Here is a 15,397-nt window from a genome sequence, read left to right as displayed (position 1 = left end):
TAACTGCTAGGAAACTGTTATTTGAGGCTATTTATGTACATATAGACCTTTTAGGGTTAAAGCAGGTAAATGCACAGCACAACATGGGAAACTGCTGTTTAGGTCCCAAAGAGGCACTAATGCTATTTATTTCCCCACAATTAGTTTGATATCCCCATTAAACTCCCATCATTCCTTTTTGGACAATATTCTAAGAAATTGACCAAATAACCATGTGATGGTTTTTCTTTTATTAAATCATATAGCTGTAGTTTAGTGAAGAATACTGAAAATAATCTTGTAATACCATCGGTCTAATTCTCTATATAGCTTACAGCTGTGCACTAGTACTTTTTAAAATCCTTTCTCTGTTCCTTTTTTTAAAATCCTTTCTCCCTATTAAATCAGCCAAACAATGGGGATATTTTTTTTTACTGAATGACTATGGTATAGTCTGTAAAATTCCAAAATGGCACTGAATCCTATTGTATTGAATCCTGTACATACTTCTCTTTTTAATTTTTTATAATGATGAGTTTAAATTTGTATTGAGTCATGCAAAAAAGACAATGTTATAAAAAGAGCTGTGGGGAACAATCTACTTTGAAGCACTGTTGCTCTGTTGTAGTTCTCATTAGAATGCGGGGTTATTAATCACAGCATTGTGGGTTTTGAGACCCAGGTTCGACCATAGACTGTATAAATAATCTATCAAACTGCCCTTTTTGGGCACATGAGCAAGGCCCTCAACTCTGTCTGCCCTGGGCATCACTGTTCACTGTTTTTTTGTTTGCTGCAGGGATGAGTTAAAGGTGTAATTCCCACTCCTGTGACTGTTTTTGTCTTTGGTTTTAAGGGTACTTTTTCTCTTTTTGGATGAAAAGCAATAACTTTTTGTTACATTATTTACAGCTGTCCCACGTTATTATCCCATAATTGTTGCTGTATTTATGTGGTTTTTGAAATTACAGTAAATACAGTAAGTTTCTGACCGGGAAGTATGATCTTCTCGCTGGCATGAACACAGCATGACATCACCCATTACATGGGAAAATATGAACAAACTGGGAGCCTATTCCTCACATTTGTTTTGGTTGCACACTGATCTTTACAACGAATATATTCATTGTTTAATTATGTCCAGACAAAAGCTTGGGTATATTAGGCTACATTAACATTACCAGGCTGAAGTGAGTCAAATCTGATTTTTTTGCTCAATGTGGCTGAGATCTGATTTTTTTCATGCCTGTGTTTAACAAATCAGATTTGAGCCACGTTGAAATGTGGTCCAAAATTGGATACATATCTGATCCATGGACATGCGACATGAATGTGAACGGTCAAATCGGCCAAATTGTACTTCAGACGAGCTGTTTGCTCTCCACTTTTCACATTTTGGCTTAAAACTTTTGCGTCAGGAATTCAATTGAAAATGGACTGCATTTTTTTTTAACATCACGCTCAGTAGCTCCCTTATTTCCAGTCGCTGTTGTGTTTACGTGGATCTTCGTGGAAGCACGCACTTAGTGTAATTATGGCGTGTGGCCGACCTTCAACGTTGAAATGTGGTTGAAATATGACTAAAGTAATGTCTGTTGTTGTTTCAATGTTGAGTGTATTTGAGATCAGATGTTGAATCAGATTGGTAGTGGTACTCAGCTTTTTTGTACTCAGCTTTACTACAGTGATGTAAGTTTATTGTTAACATTTTGTTAACCATAGGATTTTCTAATTTTGTTGAGCTATGGTTCATTAAAGGTTGAATATATGACGTTGAAACAATGTTGCTATGTCAATGTTGATTCACTTTTCAAAATCTACGTTGATCAACGTTGATTCAACGTTGAAATGCCAGCTGGGATTAATAAACGCGAGGAGACTAACTCAATAATGTGTGTCCAGACTAGAATAAAATTATGGGAGGACGACAGAGTTCAGGGAAAAACAGTTGGTAATTCAGCCAGAAAAACTCATAGATGGCCGTTCCGGACGGGAATAAAATCACGGAGGACCCTCCATAAAAAAATTAATAAATTACCCCAGGACCCCCTGAGAAACTAATCCTGTCTGGATAGGGCTTTAGAAACTGTATTATTTAGAAGGTGTGAGCTCCTGCAGTCATTATCTTCACGCTTCTTCTGTAAATAATATCTTAAGCTTATTTTATATATATATATATATATATATATATATATATATATATATATATATATATATATATATATATATATATTTGTACATTTATAGTTGTTTTAATGAGGAGTGATGCACAGTTATGATCTGAACGTAACAACCTATTGTAACGGGTTATTGTTGTTTTTTCTCTCTGCAGGCTCTTGACAGGCTGCATCAGCTTGTAAACCAGTGTGAAAATGGTCGCTGAGCTTCTTCTACCCAGAATGCTGCTGCTGCAGCTGGAGGAAGTGGTGTGTGTGGTGACGCCAGAGCGCGGGGGCAGCCCACTCTCGGAGCAGAGCTCGGGCGGGAGGACGGGGAGAGGAGCGCAGACCGCGCAGAGAAGAGGCAGCAGCGGCAGCAGCGGCGGCAGCAGCAGCAGAGCACAACGCGGCGAGGCGACGCTTTTCCGAGAAGAAACTTAAAAATCTCACCGAAAAACAGCATGTCTCCGCCTGAAGACGACAAGCCCGAGCTCCCCTTTCGGATCTTGGTAAGATTTTATTCCCGACTGAGCCGTAAAACCGCGAACAGCCTCGTTTAAACTCGCTTCCAATATGGTGGAAACGGAGACGGTTGGAAGGGTGTTGTGAAAATGGCCATGATGGGGCCAGCGCCAAGCGAGGAGACAGGTTTCACTCGATAAAACTGGAGAAAATACACAGAATTACAGCGTGAGTTTTTACAAAATAGTGCTGTTTAGAAATTAAAAAGGAATGGACGGTTTAGGAACCGAAAACGACCGAGGGAAAGTGGGTTTTTAAGTAACTACGCATTTTAAATTGTGCTTTGTCCTTGAAAGGACAAACGTCCTTGCCAAAACTGAAGACTGAAAAAATGAATTTAAATATAATATCGAGGTTATAAATGCAAAATAAGGTGAACTGTGTTCATTCTGAACGTTTGGAGTGATATTCTGTTATTTCTGTACAGTTTTGTGTGAGGAAGGTATTTAAATATATTTTTTTATTTTCTCGTGTATTACTTTAATATTAAATTTTCCTTTTTTTCCTTTCGAATGTCGTTTATTTTTGATAAGATGTGACCAACATTGTCAGTCTGTAAATTCTCTAAGATTTAGAAACAAGATTTGTATTTTTGTTTATTTGTTCGTTTACCTCATTGTTATTTGCATAAAATTGAACATTTATAATGTTTTATTCTTTGATGTTTTCTTTTTCTGTTGGGAATGTACATACTTTGAACAGTTACATTTCTTGTGCTTTTATCATTTATGCAGTATTTTCGATGTTAAATAACAGGGTGTTGGCTTTTAACCCTTTGTGGTGCAGAAAAGCACCTTTTATTCTTTCTTTATTTGTGAAATATATATTTTGATTTTCTTTTCTGTTGTCTTGGTACTAGTTGTGTGAATACACTTTTCACTTGTTTTTGTAGAGTCAAGAATGTTAAAATCTCCAGAAACTACTATAATTACAGAAAATGTTAATTATACATGTATTTTCCCTTGTCAAGTTCAACCAAAGATTATCTTACAATGTCCACAGGAAACAATGCATTCAAAACATTTGAATAGTTTCCAGATATACAGAAATGCCTTATTTGGTTTCTGAATACGTATTTTTAATTATTTAACCTGGGAACAGCATTCTCCAGAGGTTTGTGAAAAAAGTGGAAGTTGTATTCTGTTCAATGTGAACATTGTGACCAAATAAACATATGCATATACAAGTTGGATAAAAAGAAAAATACAAAATCATGGTCTGAAAAAAAATAAATTTTAAGTTTGACCTCACACAATGGTTTCCAAATGTATTTATAGTACACCTAGGACTAGTTTAATTTGATTATAAATAAATCTTAAAATCCTATTTGTTTTTTGGTCAGTTGAGATTGAAATAAATTTTAGGCGTAAATTGATCTTGGGTCATTACTCTGTTTAAAAAAATAAAACACTTTAGTCGCTAAGTATGTATTAAACTAATTTGAGAATCATCTTTACAGGCATTGGATCCACTGGACAAAACATGATGGAAGGATATCAATTTCCATTCGATGACAACGTAAGTTATTTTCTGTCGTTTCTTTTTTTTCGTGACCACTAGGTAGTGCTGTAAATCTCAATGTTAAATGTGAGTTTTAGTAATATTTTATTTGCTTTTATCTTTAAGGAACCCTAGTTTGCGTAATTGCAAAAATGGATGAAGAAAAGGAGAAACGCAAAGCCTGTAAGTATTCTACTTACAGGAACAAATAAACATGTTCGCCGTGAAGCCTAAGTTAATTTAAATTGGCAAATATAGATTCTTTTATCACTTATATTTGCTTACTTATAAATTAGACAACAGTTCAATTAAAGATATTAAAGGGCAAAAGAGCTGTAGCATGGTACCATAGCATTAATTATGACAGTAGTAAGCATTTTTAATAGCATAGAAACAATTCTAAGCTACTTATTTTATTTATTTTTTTACTTTAAACTAGTAACTCGTTGTTACCTGAGCATTTACACACATTTTCAAATCCAAATGGATTTTGGTGCTGTAAGCTTGATGCTAGCTACCATATTTTATATAATCTACAGTGGGCGGGTCCAACTTTGTAGCAACTAAATATTTGGTTTTGGTTCTGACTGCAATACTTTTAACTAATTTTAAACTAGTTCTTTCTGGATACAATGATAATGATGAAATGGAAAACACAACTTTCACGTTGAAGTACACAACTTTTCTAAAAACCTTAAAATAATAATAAAAAAAAAACAATCAAACAGTGTGTAATGGTTTCATTATCTGGTTTTAATTTACTTAAAAGGTTATCAACAGACTATCTTTTACTTACAGTATTTTTTTGGGGGGGGGGGTGGATTTGCTCTGAGTAATTTTATGTCTAGTACAGCTATCTGTGTTGTACATATTTGTTGCAGCATATGTCTATGTATCGGTCAACCTTCTAATGTATGATTTGGTTAGTCATCCTCAACCTTTTGATTCTTTAGCGCTTTGAACTTTTAAACTGGTTTGTTTAAGGTATTGTTAGACTAATCATATTTTACTAACTTAACCAAATTTTACTTGCAGTTGAAATTAATTATTCAAGAATGGAATCCATCAATTCGGAAGTTTACTTTTAGTGTTTGAAATACATATCTATTCATGATTAAATAACGTCTCTGGTAAGCACTATTCCAAGTTATTATTAATTTTTAATAGGCAGACAACAAAGTCTTTTTAATTGTATATTTCACACATTTCTGTCCACAATATAACAGAAATGAGTTAAACAGCCTCTTATGTGTTAATTAAAATACTTTACGTTTCTTATTTTGTAGCATTATGTAATCGTTTGGTCATTAAAAATTGTCAGAGGAACCGATTTTAAGTCACTTTAATAATTTAAACTACATAAAATCAATTATGCCTGACTTTATTCGGATCCCTGAACAGTGAAGTGTTTTATCCTAGTTTGTTACAAAGTAATGACAAATGTATTATAAATGTATAAAATGATTACTAGCAAGCTATGTGGTTGGTTGTGCATTTTGTAAAATGATTCAAAATATGTCTACTAGATATTGCAACATTAAGATTAATAGTTTTGACACATGGATGTAATTAAAAAAAAAAAAAAAAGGTTGTTTAGTTACTTTTACAATTAATATTAATCCTTAAGTGATATTCGTTTCTGAGATGTTGATAATAGTCACCATTTATATGGAGTTTCGATTTCTTCAATCAATTAGTTAGTTCAATTTATACCATAGAACAGTGGTATTCATATGACAAGCAGTCCCAAACAAATCCAAATACACACTGTGTTTTAATAACCTGCGATTATTATTTTTTTTCTTGCAAAAAACACTTCAGTTCTTTTCACTTTCCAGTTATGCAATTTGGGATTAGGCATGAGAACCGATACTTTAAACAGAGCATCGAGCAATAACTCATGGGAGTACATGTAGCCACAAATTAGCAGCAGATGACACAGGGTCCGAGTGACAAATTAAACTGAGATTTACTCTGATTAATTCAAATAATTAGCTCCAACAAAGTCTTTGCAACATGCATGGCAAAGATGCCTGTAACCGTAATGCCTTATATTAAATTTCCTTTCCCTCTCAACATGAATTTCAGTCAAGATTTTGTCATGTTGCAAAGTTCTTGCCAATACACAGCCCTAGAATAGAAGTGACTGTAGAGTAAATGATTAATAAACTGTAAACCATTAATAACCTGTAATAAACGTAAACATTAATAATCTGTAAGTCCTGCATATATATGGAAAGTTTTTGAAAATACAGGAGTGAAATATATTTAGTATTTGTTTTGGTTATTGCATTGTTTTTAAAAGCTGAACCTTGTACATCCTCTGATGTTACAATACAAAGCGATACAAACATGCTAATTGTGCTACAATGTTGACCTGCATTTACACTAGCAGGTATTCAATGGTTAACACTGTTAGTTCATCAACCAGAGATTTAACATGTATTTAAAAAAAAAAAGTCTTCATGTTTAAAAATGAGGTGTAATTTATGCAATGACGTTTACTCTCTATTGCATCCTTAGATTAGCATTAGGAAGACTTTGAGCAGGAGAGATGGGAGAAATATAAAAAATGTTCTTGGCCAAACCAAGTGGATAAACATAAACAAATTAATTTGTTCATATCGATATTAAAACCATAATTGCTGATGTGAAACAACAGTAAATAGAAGCTACAAACTTGAAAGTTTGTTAAGTCTGTTGAATTTTATGTATTTCTGCACAAATGTGATCTAACTTCATTAGATTTCCACACACGTTCCAAAATGTGATGTGGATAACCAAATTAAACAACTGAGACAAAAATATTAGAACACGGCCTTAAAAAACCCAGAGTAACGTCTAAGCAACTAAAAGCCTTCATCACATTGGCTAAGGTTCAGAAGTCCACCATCAGAAAACTTCAGACAGACAGCAACATGTTTACATGGACAAACAATAATGCTTTTTCTTTGGGCTATTAAAAAAAAATTGGTTTGAATGAGACGTGTTAAATTTTGAGAAAGAAAATATGATGCATTTCAGCATAATCTTATCTCATCTGTTAAACATGGTGGTGGTAGTGTCATGTATTGGACCTGTTTTGCTGCATCTGGGCCAGGATGGCTTATACCAGAAACTCCTAAAGGAAATCTAAGGATATCTGTCTATAGAGAGAGTGAAACTCACACAGCCTCAAGCATACAAGCCATTCTACCAAATGTTTAGTTGCAGTTATTGCTGCATATTAGGTACAAAGGTTCACATTCTTTTGTAACTGAGAGATATGCAGCATTGGATCATTTGAAAGTCTAATATTTTTCTCAATTGTTTGACATTGCTCTCTCTATCGACGTTTAGGAAAATTCTAAAAGAGTTGTAGAGGTTTGCAAACTTTCCAGCAGTACTGTTCTAGTCATCAGTGACGTTACTAAGACTGACCGAACCATTCCTTTGATTTTTACTTCCCTGCCTTTCTCACTACTTCTGCCTTGCTTTAGCTAGCTTCAAAACACTACCCTCTTTTTTTATGATGGTTCGCTCTAGTAGCAGTACAGGCCACTAGTTAATACAAGTTTGTAGCATCTAATGGTGTTTTATCTATTATGCACTAAAATCTTGAATGAAATTGTAGCCTATTTAAATAATATTTATCAAACATGTTTGGCAGTTTTCCTGTTTTTCAAACTAATGTGTCCTTTCCTTTTCCTGCCATCAGAAGAGGCCTGTTTAAGGAGGACATCGTAATCTTATGAAGACAAGAAAACAACTCGGTAAGTCCATACATTTTTGTTCTTGTGATGTTACCTCATATGTCTGTCATTGTATCACAGTCGTGCATTTTTGCATGTGGAACCGCTAGTGGAGTAATAGTGTGACTAAAGCAGAAGACACATTCTCTCATTTAACCTCATTGATTAAATTTATTTAAAAACATTTAATATTTCATCAAGTTTGGATCCTAACTATTTAAAATGATTTGCTATTATTTTCTTGTTTCAACTGATTTTCTTCTGCCATTATAACAATCCGCATTTGACCAAATACACATATTACTGAGGCTGTACTTTCTGTACCAGCTTTGTGACTGTCCTCTGGGGGGCATGCTCTAGCTAATGACATGTATTCCATTCCCCAGTGAAACCTCACGGGAAGCTTATGTTTCCCAATATGGAGGCTGTACTGATTTGTAACCTTGATCATACATTCTTGATCTTAAGTTGGCTTGACATTAATTTAATTGATTTCTGTGAACTGTTTTACTTTTAAAATAATTAAAAAAGACCAATCATAGCTACATCACTGTAGAAATTAAATGGTGCTGATGCTATTATTACTAGGTATCAACATTTGCTCTGCACGTTTACGTAATTACATTGCAACATATTCTTTCACACGTTGACTAGTATTGACAGAGGAAAATCACTTCGATATCCTGCTTGTTAGTTTATTACTGTCCTCCTGTGGATGGATTTTTTTTTGGTGGATTGTTTTCAGCATAGAATGTTTGTGTGAAACATTTAGAATTAATAAATTATGCAGTTTATTATGCTTTGTGATTAATCAAGGTTTATTCATTTAAATTATAGTAGTTGCATACTTCCAAACACAATATTAAGTGTTTTAGAAGAGTTTTATTAACTTAAACAAAACAAACAATGTTTTGTATTTTACAATTAGCTTTTTTTTCTTTTCTTAAATAAAATGTTTTACTTTTTGGACGGGATTAGTTTTTTAGGGGATCCACTGTAATTTTATTTTTGTCCGGAACGGCCATGTATTTGTTTTTCTCAGACGTCCTCAGAGAAAATTACGGGCGGAATAGCCTAATGTTTTTCGCTAAACTTCATGGCGGTCTGGTAATTTTAGTCCTGTCCAGACACACATCTGAGTTTAGTCTCCTCACGTTTAACAAAATATCTATTTGTCCACTGCAACACACCGTAATTACACATTGGGCGCGTGTTTCCACAGAGATCCACGTAAACACAACAGTGAGTGGAAATGGAGGAGCTACTGAGCGTGATGTCGTGACCGAGAAAGCCCAAAAAAAAAAAACTCACTGGAACTGTTATTTTTAATTGCAGTCTGGCTGCAAGTGTGAAATATTTTTCAGACGTCCCCAAGAGAAGCTAATCTTTTCCAGAAAGGGCTTTAGTGAAACAAAACGAATAGCATGAACAGGAAGTTAATATTATAGGTTCTAATTTGTCAATTTCATCCTGCTTCTCATTTGTCTACTAAACAATAATACTGTACGGAGTAGATTTTAGACCCATCTTAAACGTGTGACCGGTTAGTGCATAAAAATATTAATAACTACTAACCCATTGTATATTAACAGGGGGTGAACCATTGCTATAGTAATATACAGCACTACAACTTTTCTAGCTTTCATTGCTGCTGCACTTGCATTATTAATTTTTTGTTGTTAAAAATAGTGTTCCATGCATGAGTAGGTCCTCCCTTGGTTTCTCATTGCATTGTGGGTTAATTGTGTCTATTGTAACCACATCTAAAAAAAACAAAACAAAAACAATTCAGAGTATGTATTGTGGCAATAGAAATATACTTAACTTTCACACTTATCTATAGTACATACTTCATACTCTAAAACTAATTTATGTGAGTAATTAATACACAATGTACCCTCAGATAGAATCACACATCTATGTTTTAGGATAATGAATGTTTTTTTTGGATTCAGTCACTTGCTAGCTATAGCTTGTAGTATATCAAACTGGCTAAATAACAACTGAAAAATATATTGTTGAGAATCTAAACAGTTAAGTTACTTAAGTTATGCAATAGAGTTTAAAGAGCACACATTTTAACTCATTCAGTAACTGAAACCAAAATGGCCTCTAAACTTAGCCGTAACATTTGCATTTTGGATGTTATTTGTAATAGCACAACATGTATTTTACACAATGTGTATTTAACATGCATTCAAATAAATGCTATTATTAATAAACTATTAATAAATATACTTTGTACTCCAAAAATACTTCAAAAAACAATTATAATCTGTTATAAATTTCCCCTGGAGGATATGCAAACCAGTGTCTAAAATAATCAGAATATCTGACTAAATACTTAAAGCAAGCCAACTTATGTATGTTTACTTTAAGCAGTATACAATGACAGACATATGATTACCTGAAATGTGCATGTTTATGTGGCGTGATTGTAATGTATTTGTTTTCTCAAAGTTTCTCAAGCTGCATTGAGTTTTTTATTCATAAGGGAGAAGTGTTTTAAGATAGAAGATTTAAGATATTTTTTTTGGTTGATTACCATCGTTATTTGTGATTTCCATTGTGATTTTAAATAGTTATTACATTGGAACACGATGAAAGAAAGCATTTTGCTTGTCTTCACTCGGAAACAAGATAGTCAGTGAATTGGTAGCAATTTGCTATAGTGATATGGATATGAAACTTGTATATGCCTTTGCATTTCATTCTTTGGTGGTGTTGCCACTTGAATATTTATTAAAGCTACCAGTTGATTGTCTTGCTTCGCCAAGCACTCTTGATGAAGCTAGCTTTTCCTTAGTAGCCTCATTTGAAGTCAGTTGTGATTATTTTTTATTTTTTTTTTACTTCAAATCACGTGTGTGCACTTTAGTGTTTTAGAAGCGCTCAAGTAACGTTATTGTAGCAGTAGTATTTAAAGGAAGTTTCGTCTTGGAAAGTGCACATGAGGTTTACATGTTTTTCCTTCTCCTTTTTGATTTCATTAAGACCCCCCTACTGGACAGTCGAATGGAGACTACATCTTTATCTGGAGGATGGCGGCTCTGATTTTGCTTTTGGATTTGTAAAGAAATTTATATTGCAATTTTGCCTGCCATGGTGTAGTGTTTTTTTTTATTTTATTTTACTGGGACAAATGTTTCTGAATGTTGTGTTGTGGTGTTCTATGACTTTTTGTTTCAAAATGTGCTTGTAACATTCAAAGTTGAATATTATATATTTTTTTAAACTTAAATAAAAGTTATAGTTTTTGAACAATTCTGACTCTCTCATTGGTTGGGTAAAAACTGAGTTAAATTTCTATGCAAAAGTCTCAAATGTCAAACCATGACTATTTCAGAAGTTTACGAAAATTGTGTTTTGTTTTATGTTTTTCATGGTTTCACGAATGATGGTGAACTGTGCCAATTTACGGTCGCGTTTGCAATGGTTTTGAACTCAATTGAAAAGGTTTGAAAAATTGTCAATTTTTACCCGGAAGTTAAATTGTGTGGCTTCGTGGAAAAAAAGAAATGTTCGCCAGTCAATTTATCATAAATGTACAGTAATGGTAATTTTACCCAGCTGTGCAGCTCAAATAAGTATGTAGCTAATCGTGTCGAAATTTAGTAGCTGTAAAGATTTATAGTGACGCTAGCACCTCACTTTCGTAATATTCTATTTAAACACGAAACTAATTGCAGTGCAGTGTGGATCAACTTTTAAAGGCGTTTTAATGTTTTAATTGTACTGCAATTAAAGCGATTGTCGCGTTGGGATACTAACTGAATACATTCGTTTGTTGTATTGTAGTGCATTTTCAACTATTTATCCAGTAATATTCCCTTTACAGAGTAGTGTCAATGCAAAACAATAGCTCAGAAGGGTCTTTTCCCTAATTCAATTTAATTCAATTTAAACCCTTCTTATGTGAAGTATAGACTGGAACTCTTATGTAGACTTGTGTAGAGTTGTTAGATGTGTCCTAAAATGGTGTCCTTTAGAGCCCAGAACTCTAAAATGGCTTCTGAATTGCATTTCCTGTCTGAGCAGGAAGTGATGTCTTGCTGAAATAATTTCTTTTATAGCTCCTAAAATCATCAGAGTTGATAAGTAACCCCTCTGGTGGTGTTGAGGCTGGTTTAGCAGAGGTTTGGGTTAGTGTGAGGTTTAGGTTTAGAGTGAAATAAGGCTGTAAATGTAGTTTTTAGTGGAGGGGGTGGGTCTTGAGTGGATCACCTGAGTGCGGGGTAAATGGAGAGAACGTCAATCACAGGCTGAGCTCGGCTCAGAGCTGGGAAGGAGCTGTAGATGGCGGATGAGCCTTGGGAAGGGGAACGCGCTGAGCCTCGCCGGGCTCTGTGTAGCACTTCTCCCTGAACTTTAGCCAACTTTACCGCTCGCGTTAGGGCTCGTATTGAAGCGGAATCGAGCTGTATGTGTCGCGGAGGGATGTAGGAAGGTCTGCGCGTCGTTTTTCGGGGCTTTGTTTGGTCGGAACAGGCTGCTTTAGTGTAGAGGAGACCGTCGTTGTTTTCTCTGCCTTGCTCTGGCAGCCATGGCGGTCCTCCATTTTTAGTGCGCCGCGCAGGGCGCTTCAGCAGACCCTCCGCTCTCCATTCAAAAGGCCATCGCTCGATTACACACCGCGATTTTAATCGTTTTTCAAATATTACATTTTCTATTTTAACGCCAGCCTGCAGGAAATAATCTTTTTCCACGTTTTGCCGGAATAATAAATCGACATTTTTTACGGCCGTGAATGTACTGCTACGTGTACCTACGTGTCTATGGAATAGGTATGTTTACACTGTATATTCTGTGTGTTTGATTGTATTTTGATTTTCTCATCTTTTAATCGTCCTTTGTCTGATGACGCAGTAAGAATTTGTGCATGTGGCTCTCTATTGGATCTCTATTGCATTGAAAGTCTATCACATCTGACATCGATCACAATCGAGCAGGTGTCCTCTCAATACCCCCAATAACTACTGTAGCTATTTACATTAATGTTTATTGTTAAACCTATTATTTTCTAATTTATCAAACGTGTGGGAGCCGAGTCTTTTTCTCCCGTGTCGCAACCGGAGGAGGACTTGTACTGTCCTTAAAGCAAAAGCAAGCCGATGGGACTTGAATGATGGTTCACCCCACTTTCAACTTTTGACAGTTAACTAATACCTGGACTAAGGATCATCAATAGCACAAATCTCACCGGCAAAACCATGATGAAGAACAAGAACAAAAAACAAGCAGACGAGGGCTCGACCCACAGCAATGCCTCCAGGTACGAGACTTTCATTTTCTTCTTTTTTCTTCTCCCCACATCTGTCTTCATTGTTTACATCGACAGGCATGGCTGATCACCTGTGAACAGGATTTAGCCACAGTTTCAATCAAATCGTATGCTTTTAGACCATTGACCTTGGGATAGTTGAATAGCCACACCCTATTTTTACAGGCATTTCTTAAACAGAAAACAACTCTCAGGCCTGTCCTGAGAACCTGGTGCCCCTTTAATCCATTTTTTTTATCATCATCAAGCAGTACCTGATTCCTTTTTCCTATTTTCACGTGCCTTTTGTGTTTAGGTAAAATGACCTTACCTGATTACTTTGTACTGCATTGCACCATCGTTTTTTATATGTAACATTGATGCTAATAAAACAGATGTGCTCTTTTTATGTATGCAATATTGTGTTTTATACTGATTGTCTGTGATGGATCGAGAACTGTTTTTTTGATGTACAACTGATTCTATGATTGTGAATTAATGTTTAATTAAATTTAAGCCAGAAACTAAAAAACAAAAAAGTATACATTTTCTGGAGTATGTTTCACTTTATTTTATTCATATAGTATATTTTGATTTAATATGAAACATTTATTTTTTATTACAAAAACACTTTTTGTCAAGTGTTCTGTTTTTAAGGATTTCTGAAATTCTAAAAGGATTTCTAAATTTTATTTATTTTCAACCACCAATACAATATTATTGGTTGATTTTCTCCCTGACCTATAATTGTTAATAATTATAATGCATTTTGTTGCGTTAGTTAAAACTAATGTTAGGAGGGATCCACCTGTGCTCATTCATTGCTTTCAAGTTGCTGTTTAGTCTTTAATGTCCCATAACTGGCAGGAGGGTGACAGGAGTGAGCCCGCAGCTGGAGCTGTACTGGTGTCACTGTCCTGTTCCACTGCCACAGGGCACATGAACAGGACCTGCTCCAGGGGTACTGCTCCGCAACCCACAATGCACTCCTCTAACCTTTTTTTCTATATGTCACTGCCATAACACAGCTGTTACATCAAAAATACAAAACAAAAGAAAAAAACATTTATTTTGAATTATTGTAATAATCTTAATTTAAATAAATCTCTATTTAATAAAAAATTGGACCGTTCCCATTTGGACTTTTTGTCCAAATTAGTGGTTTAGGTGGGATGATGGCTGCACCTTTTTAAATGGCTAAATAAAACAAAAAAAAATTATATGGCAGTTGTGGCACATGTTCTAGATTTTTTTTAAACCTGTAGCACAAAAAGCAGAATCCTAATGTGGTTCCTATTATTTTTTTATTTTAATTAACTAAGTACTATATGTTGCAAATACCAGATGTAGTATTTCAATATTTAACTGGTTTACTGTAGTCCACTGTGTAGGTAAAACATCTCACCCACAGTGTTGGTTTGCTTTCAAAGAATTTCGAGAAATGTTTGATTTTATTGACATTTTAATTCTTTCCTTCAGGCAGAGTTTACTCACAAAAATATTTTTGCAAGTTTTTCACCTTATCTGTTCAGAGTGTCAGGTTCATAAGTTAAATTGACAAGTAATGATTGGTTTAAAAAGTTGAAATATGGGAAGTACTTTGTGATGAAATGTCTGTGTTTTTGTTTTTTTTCTGTGTTTATTTCTATAAGGTAGAACATGGGAACGTACAGTACCCTTGTGCACACTGACATGTTCTGTGGTATTGATCAGATTTCTGCTATAATTTTTTTAACCCTTATGGAAATTATAAACTGTGCACAAGCTTAATCAAGCTGCTATCAGTTTAACATGGCTATGTATGGCTAAGCAAACTAAATGAAAAAGCACAGTGTTCACAACTTGGTGTGTTTTTTACATTTTGGAATTAAGATGGGTTGTGTGCAAAACTACCAAATTTTCTTTTACTATAATTAACTTCAGATTAACTTTTATATGTACTGTTTTGTACAGCACTCATTGTGTCTACAATGAGGATTTGCTTAACTTAAATGGCCAAACACAATATATGTGTATATATAGAGTTGTATATATTTTATTTGTCACATCAAGTTTGGAGTTTGGAGATTCTATTTGGACTCATACATGCAGTAAAGTTGTGTTTACAAGTTTACAGATCACAATATTTAGTCTTGGCTTGGAGACCTAACACCCATATAGGATGGGTGTCCTTCAGGAAGGTGACCGGCCTGTTGTAGGCCTGTGGCAGCCATTTTATTAACATCTTTCTCAGCAAGTTAAACAGC

The 15,397-nt window shown here is 34.6% G+C and overlaps 1 protein-coding gene across 3 annotated transcripts in view; it reads left to right on the top strand.

The window, feature by feature from the left end:
• Positions 1-2,397: 2,397 nt before the first annotated feature.
• The window catches only part of chd2 (chromodomain helicase DNA binding protein 2), a 47,407-nt gene continuing 34,407 nt past the window's right edge, over positions 2,398-15,397 (top strand). For 2 of the 3 annotated variants that reach the window (XM_049483579.1, XM_049483580.1), the window contains exons 1-5: positions 2,398-2,647; positions 4,120-4,178; positions 4,287-4,343; positions 7,858-7,912; positions 10,886-13,163. In XM_049483579.1, coding sequence (XP_049339536.1) covers positions 13,102-13,163 — 62 coding nt within the window. In that variant the 5' untranslated portion in view covers positions 2,398-2,647; positions 4,120-4,178; positions 4,287-4,343; positions 7,858-7,912; positions 10,886-13,101. The remainder of the gene's footprint in view (positions 2,648-4,119; positions 4,179-4,286; positions 4,344-7,857; positions 7,913-10,885; positions 13,164-15,397) is intronic. The other variant, XM_007254467.4, reaches the window with a different exon arrangement.

The sequence above is a fragment of the Astyanax mexicanus genome, chromosome 9, assembly GCF_023375975.1.
Source record: "Astyanax mexicanus isolate ESR-SI-001 chromosome 9, AstMex3_surface, whole genome shotgun sequence".
Taxonomy (NCBI): domain Eukaryota; kingdom Metazoa; phylum Chordata; class Actinopteri; order Characiformes; family Acestrorhamphidae; genus Astyanax; species Astyanax mexicanus.
This window is presented reverse-complemented; position numbering and strand designations above follow the sequence as displayed.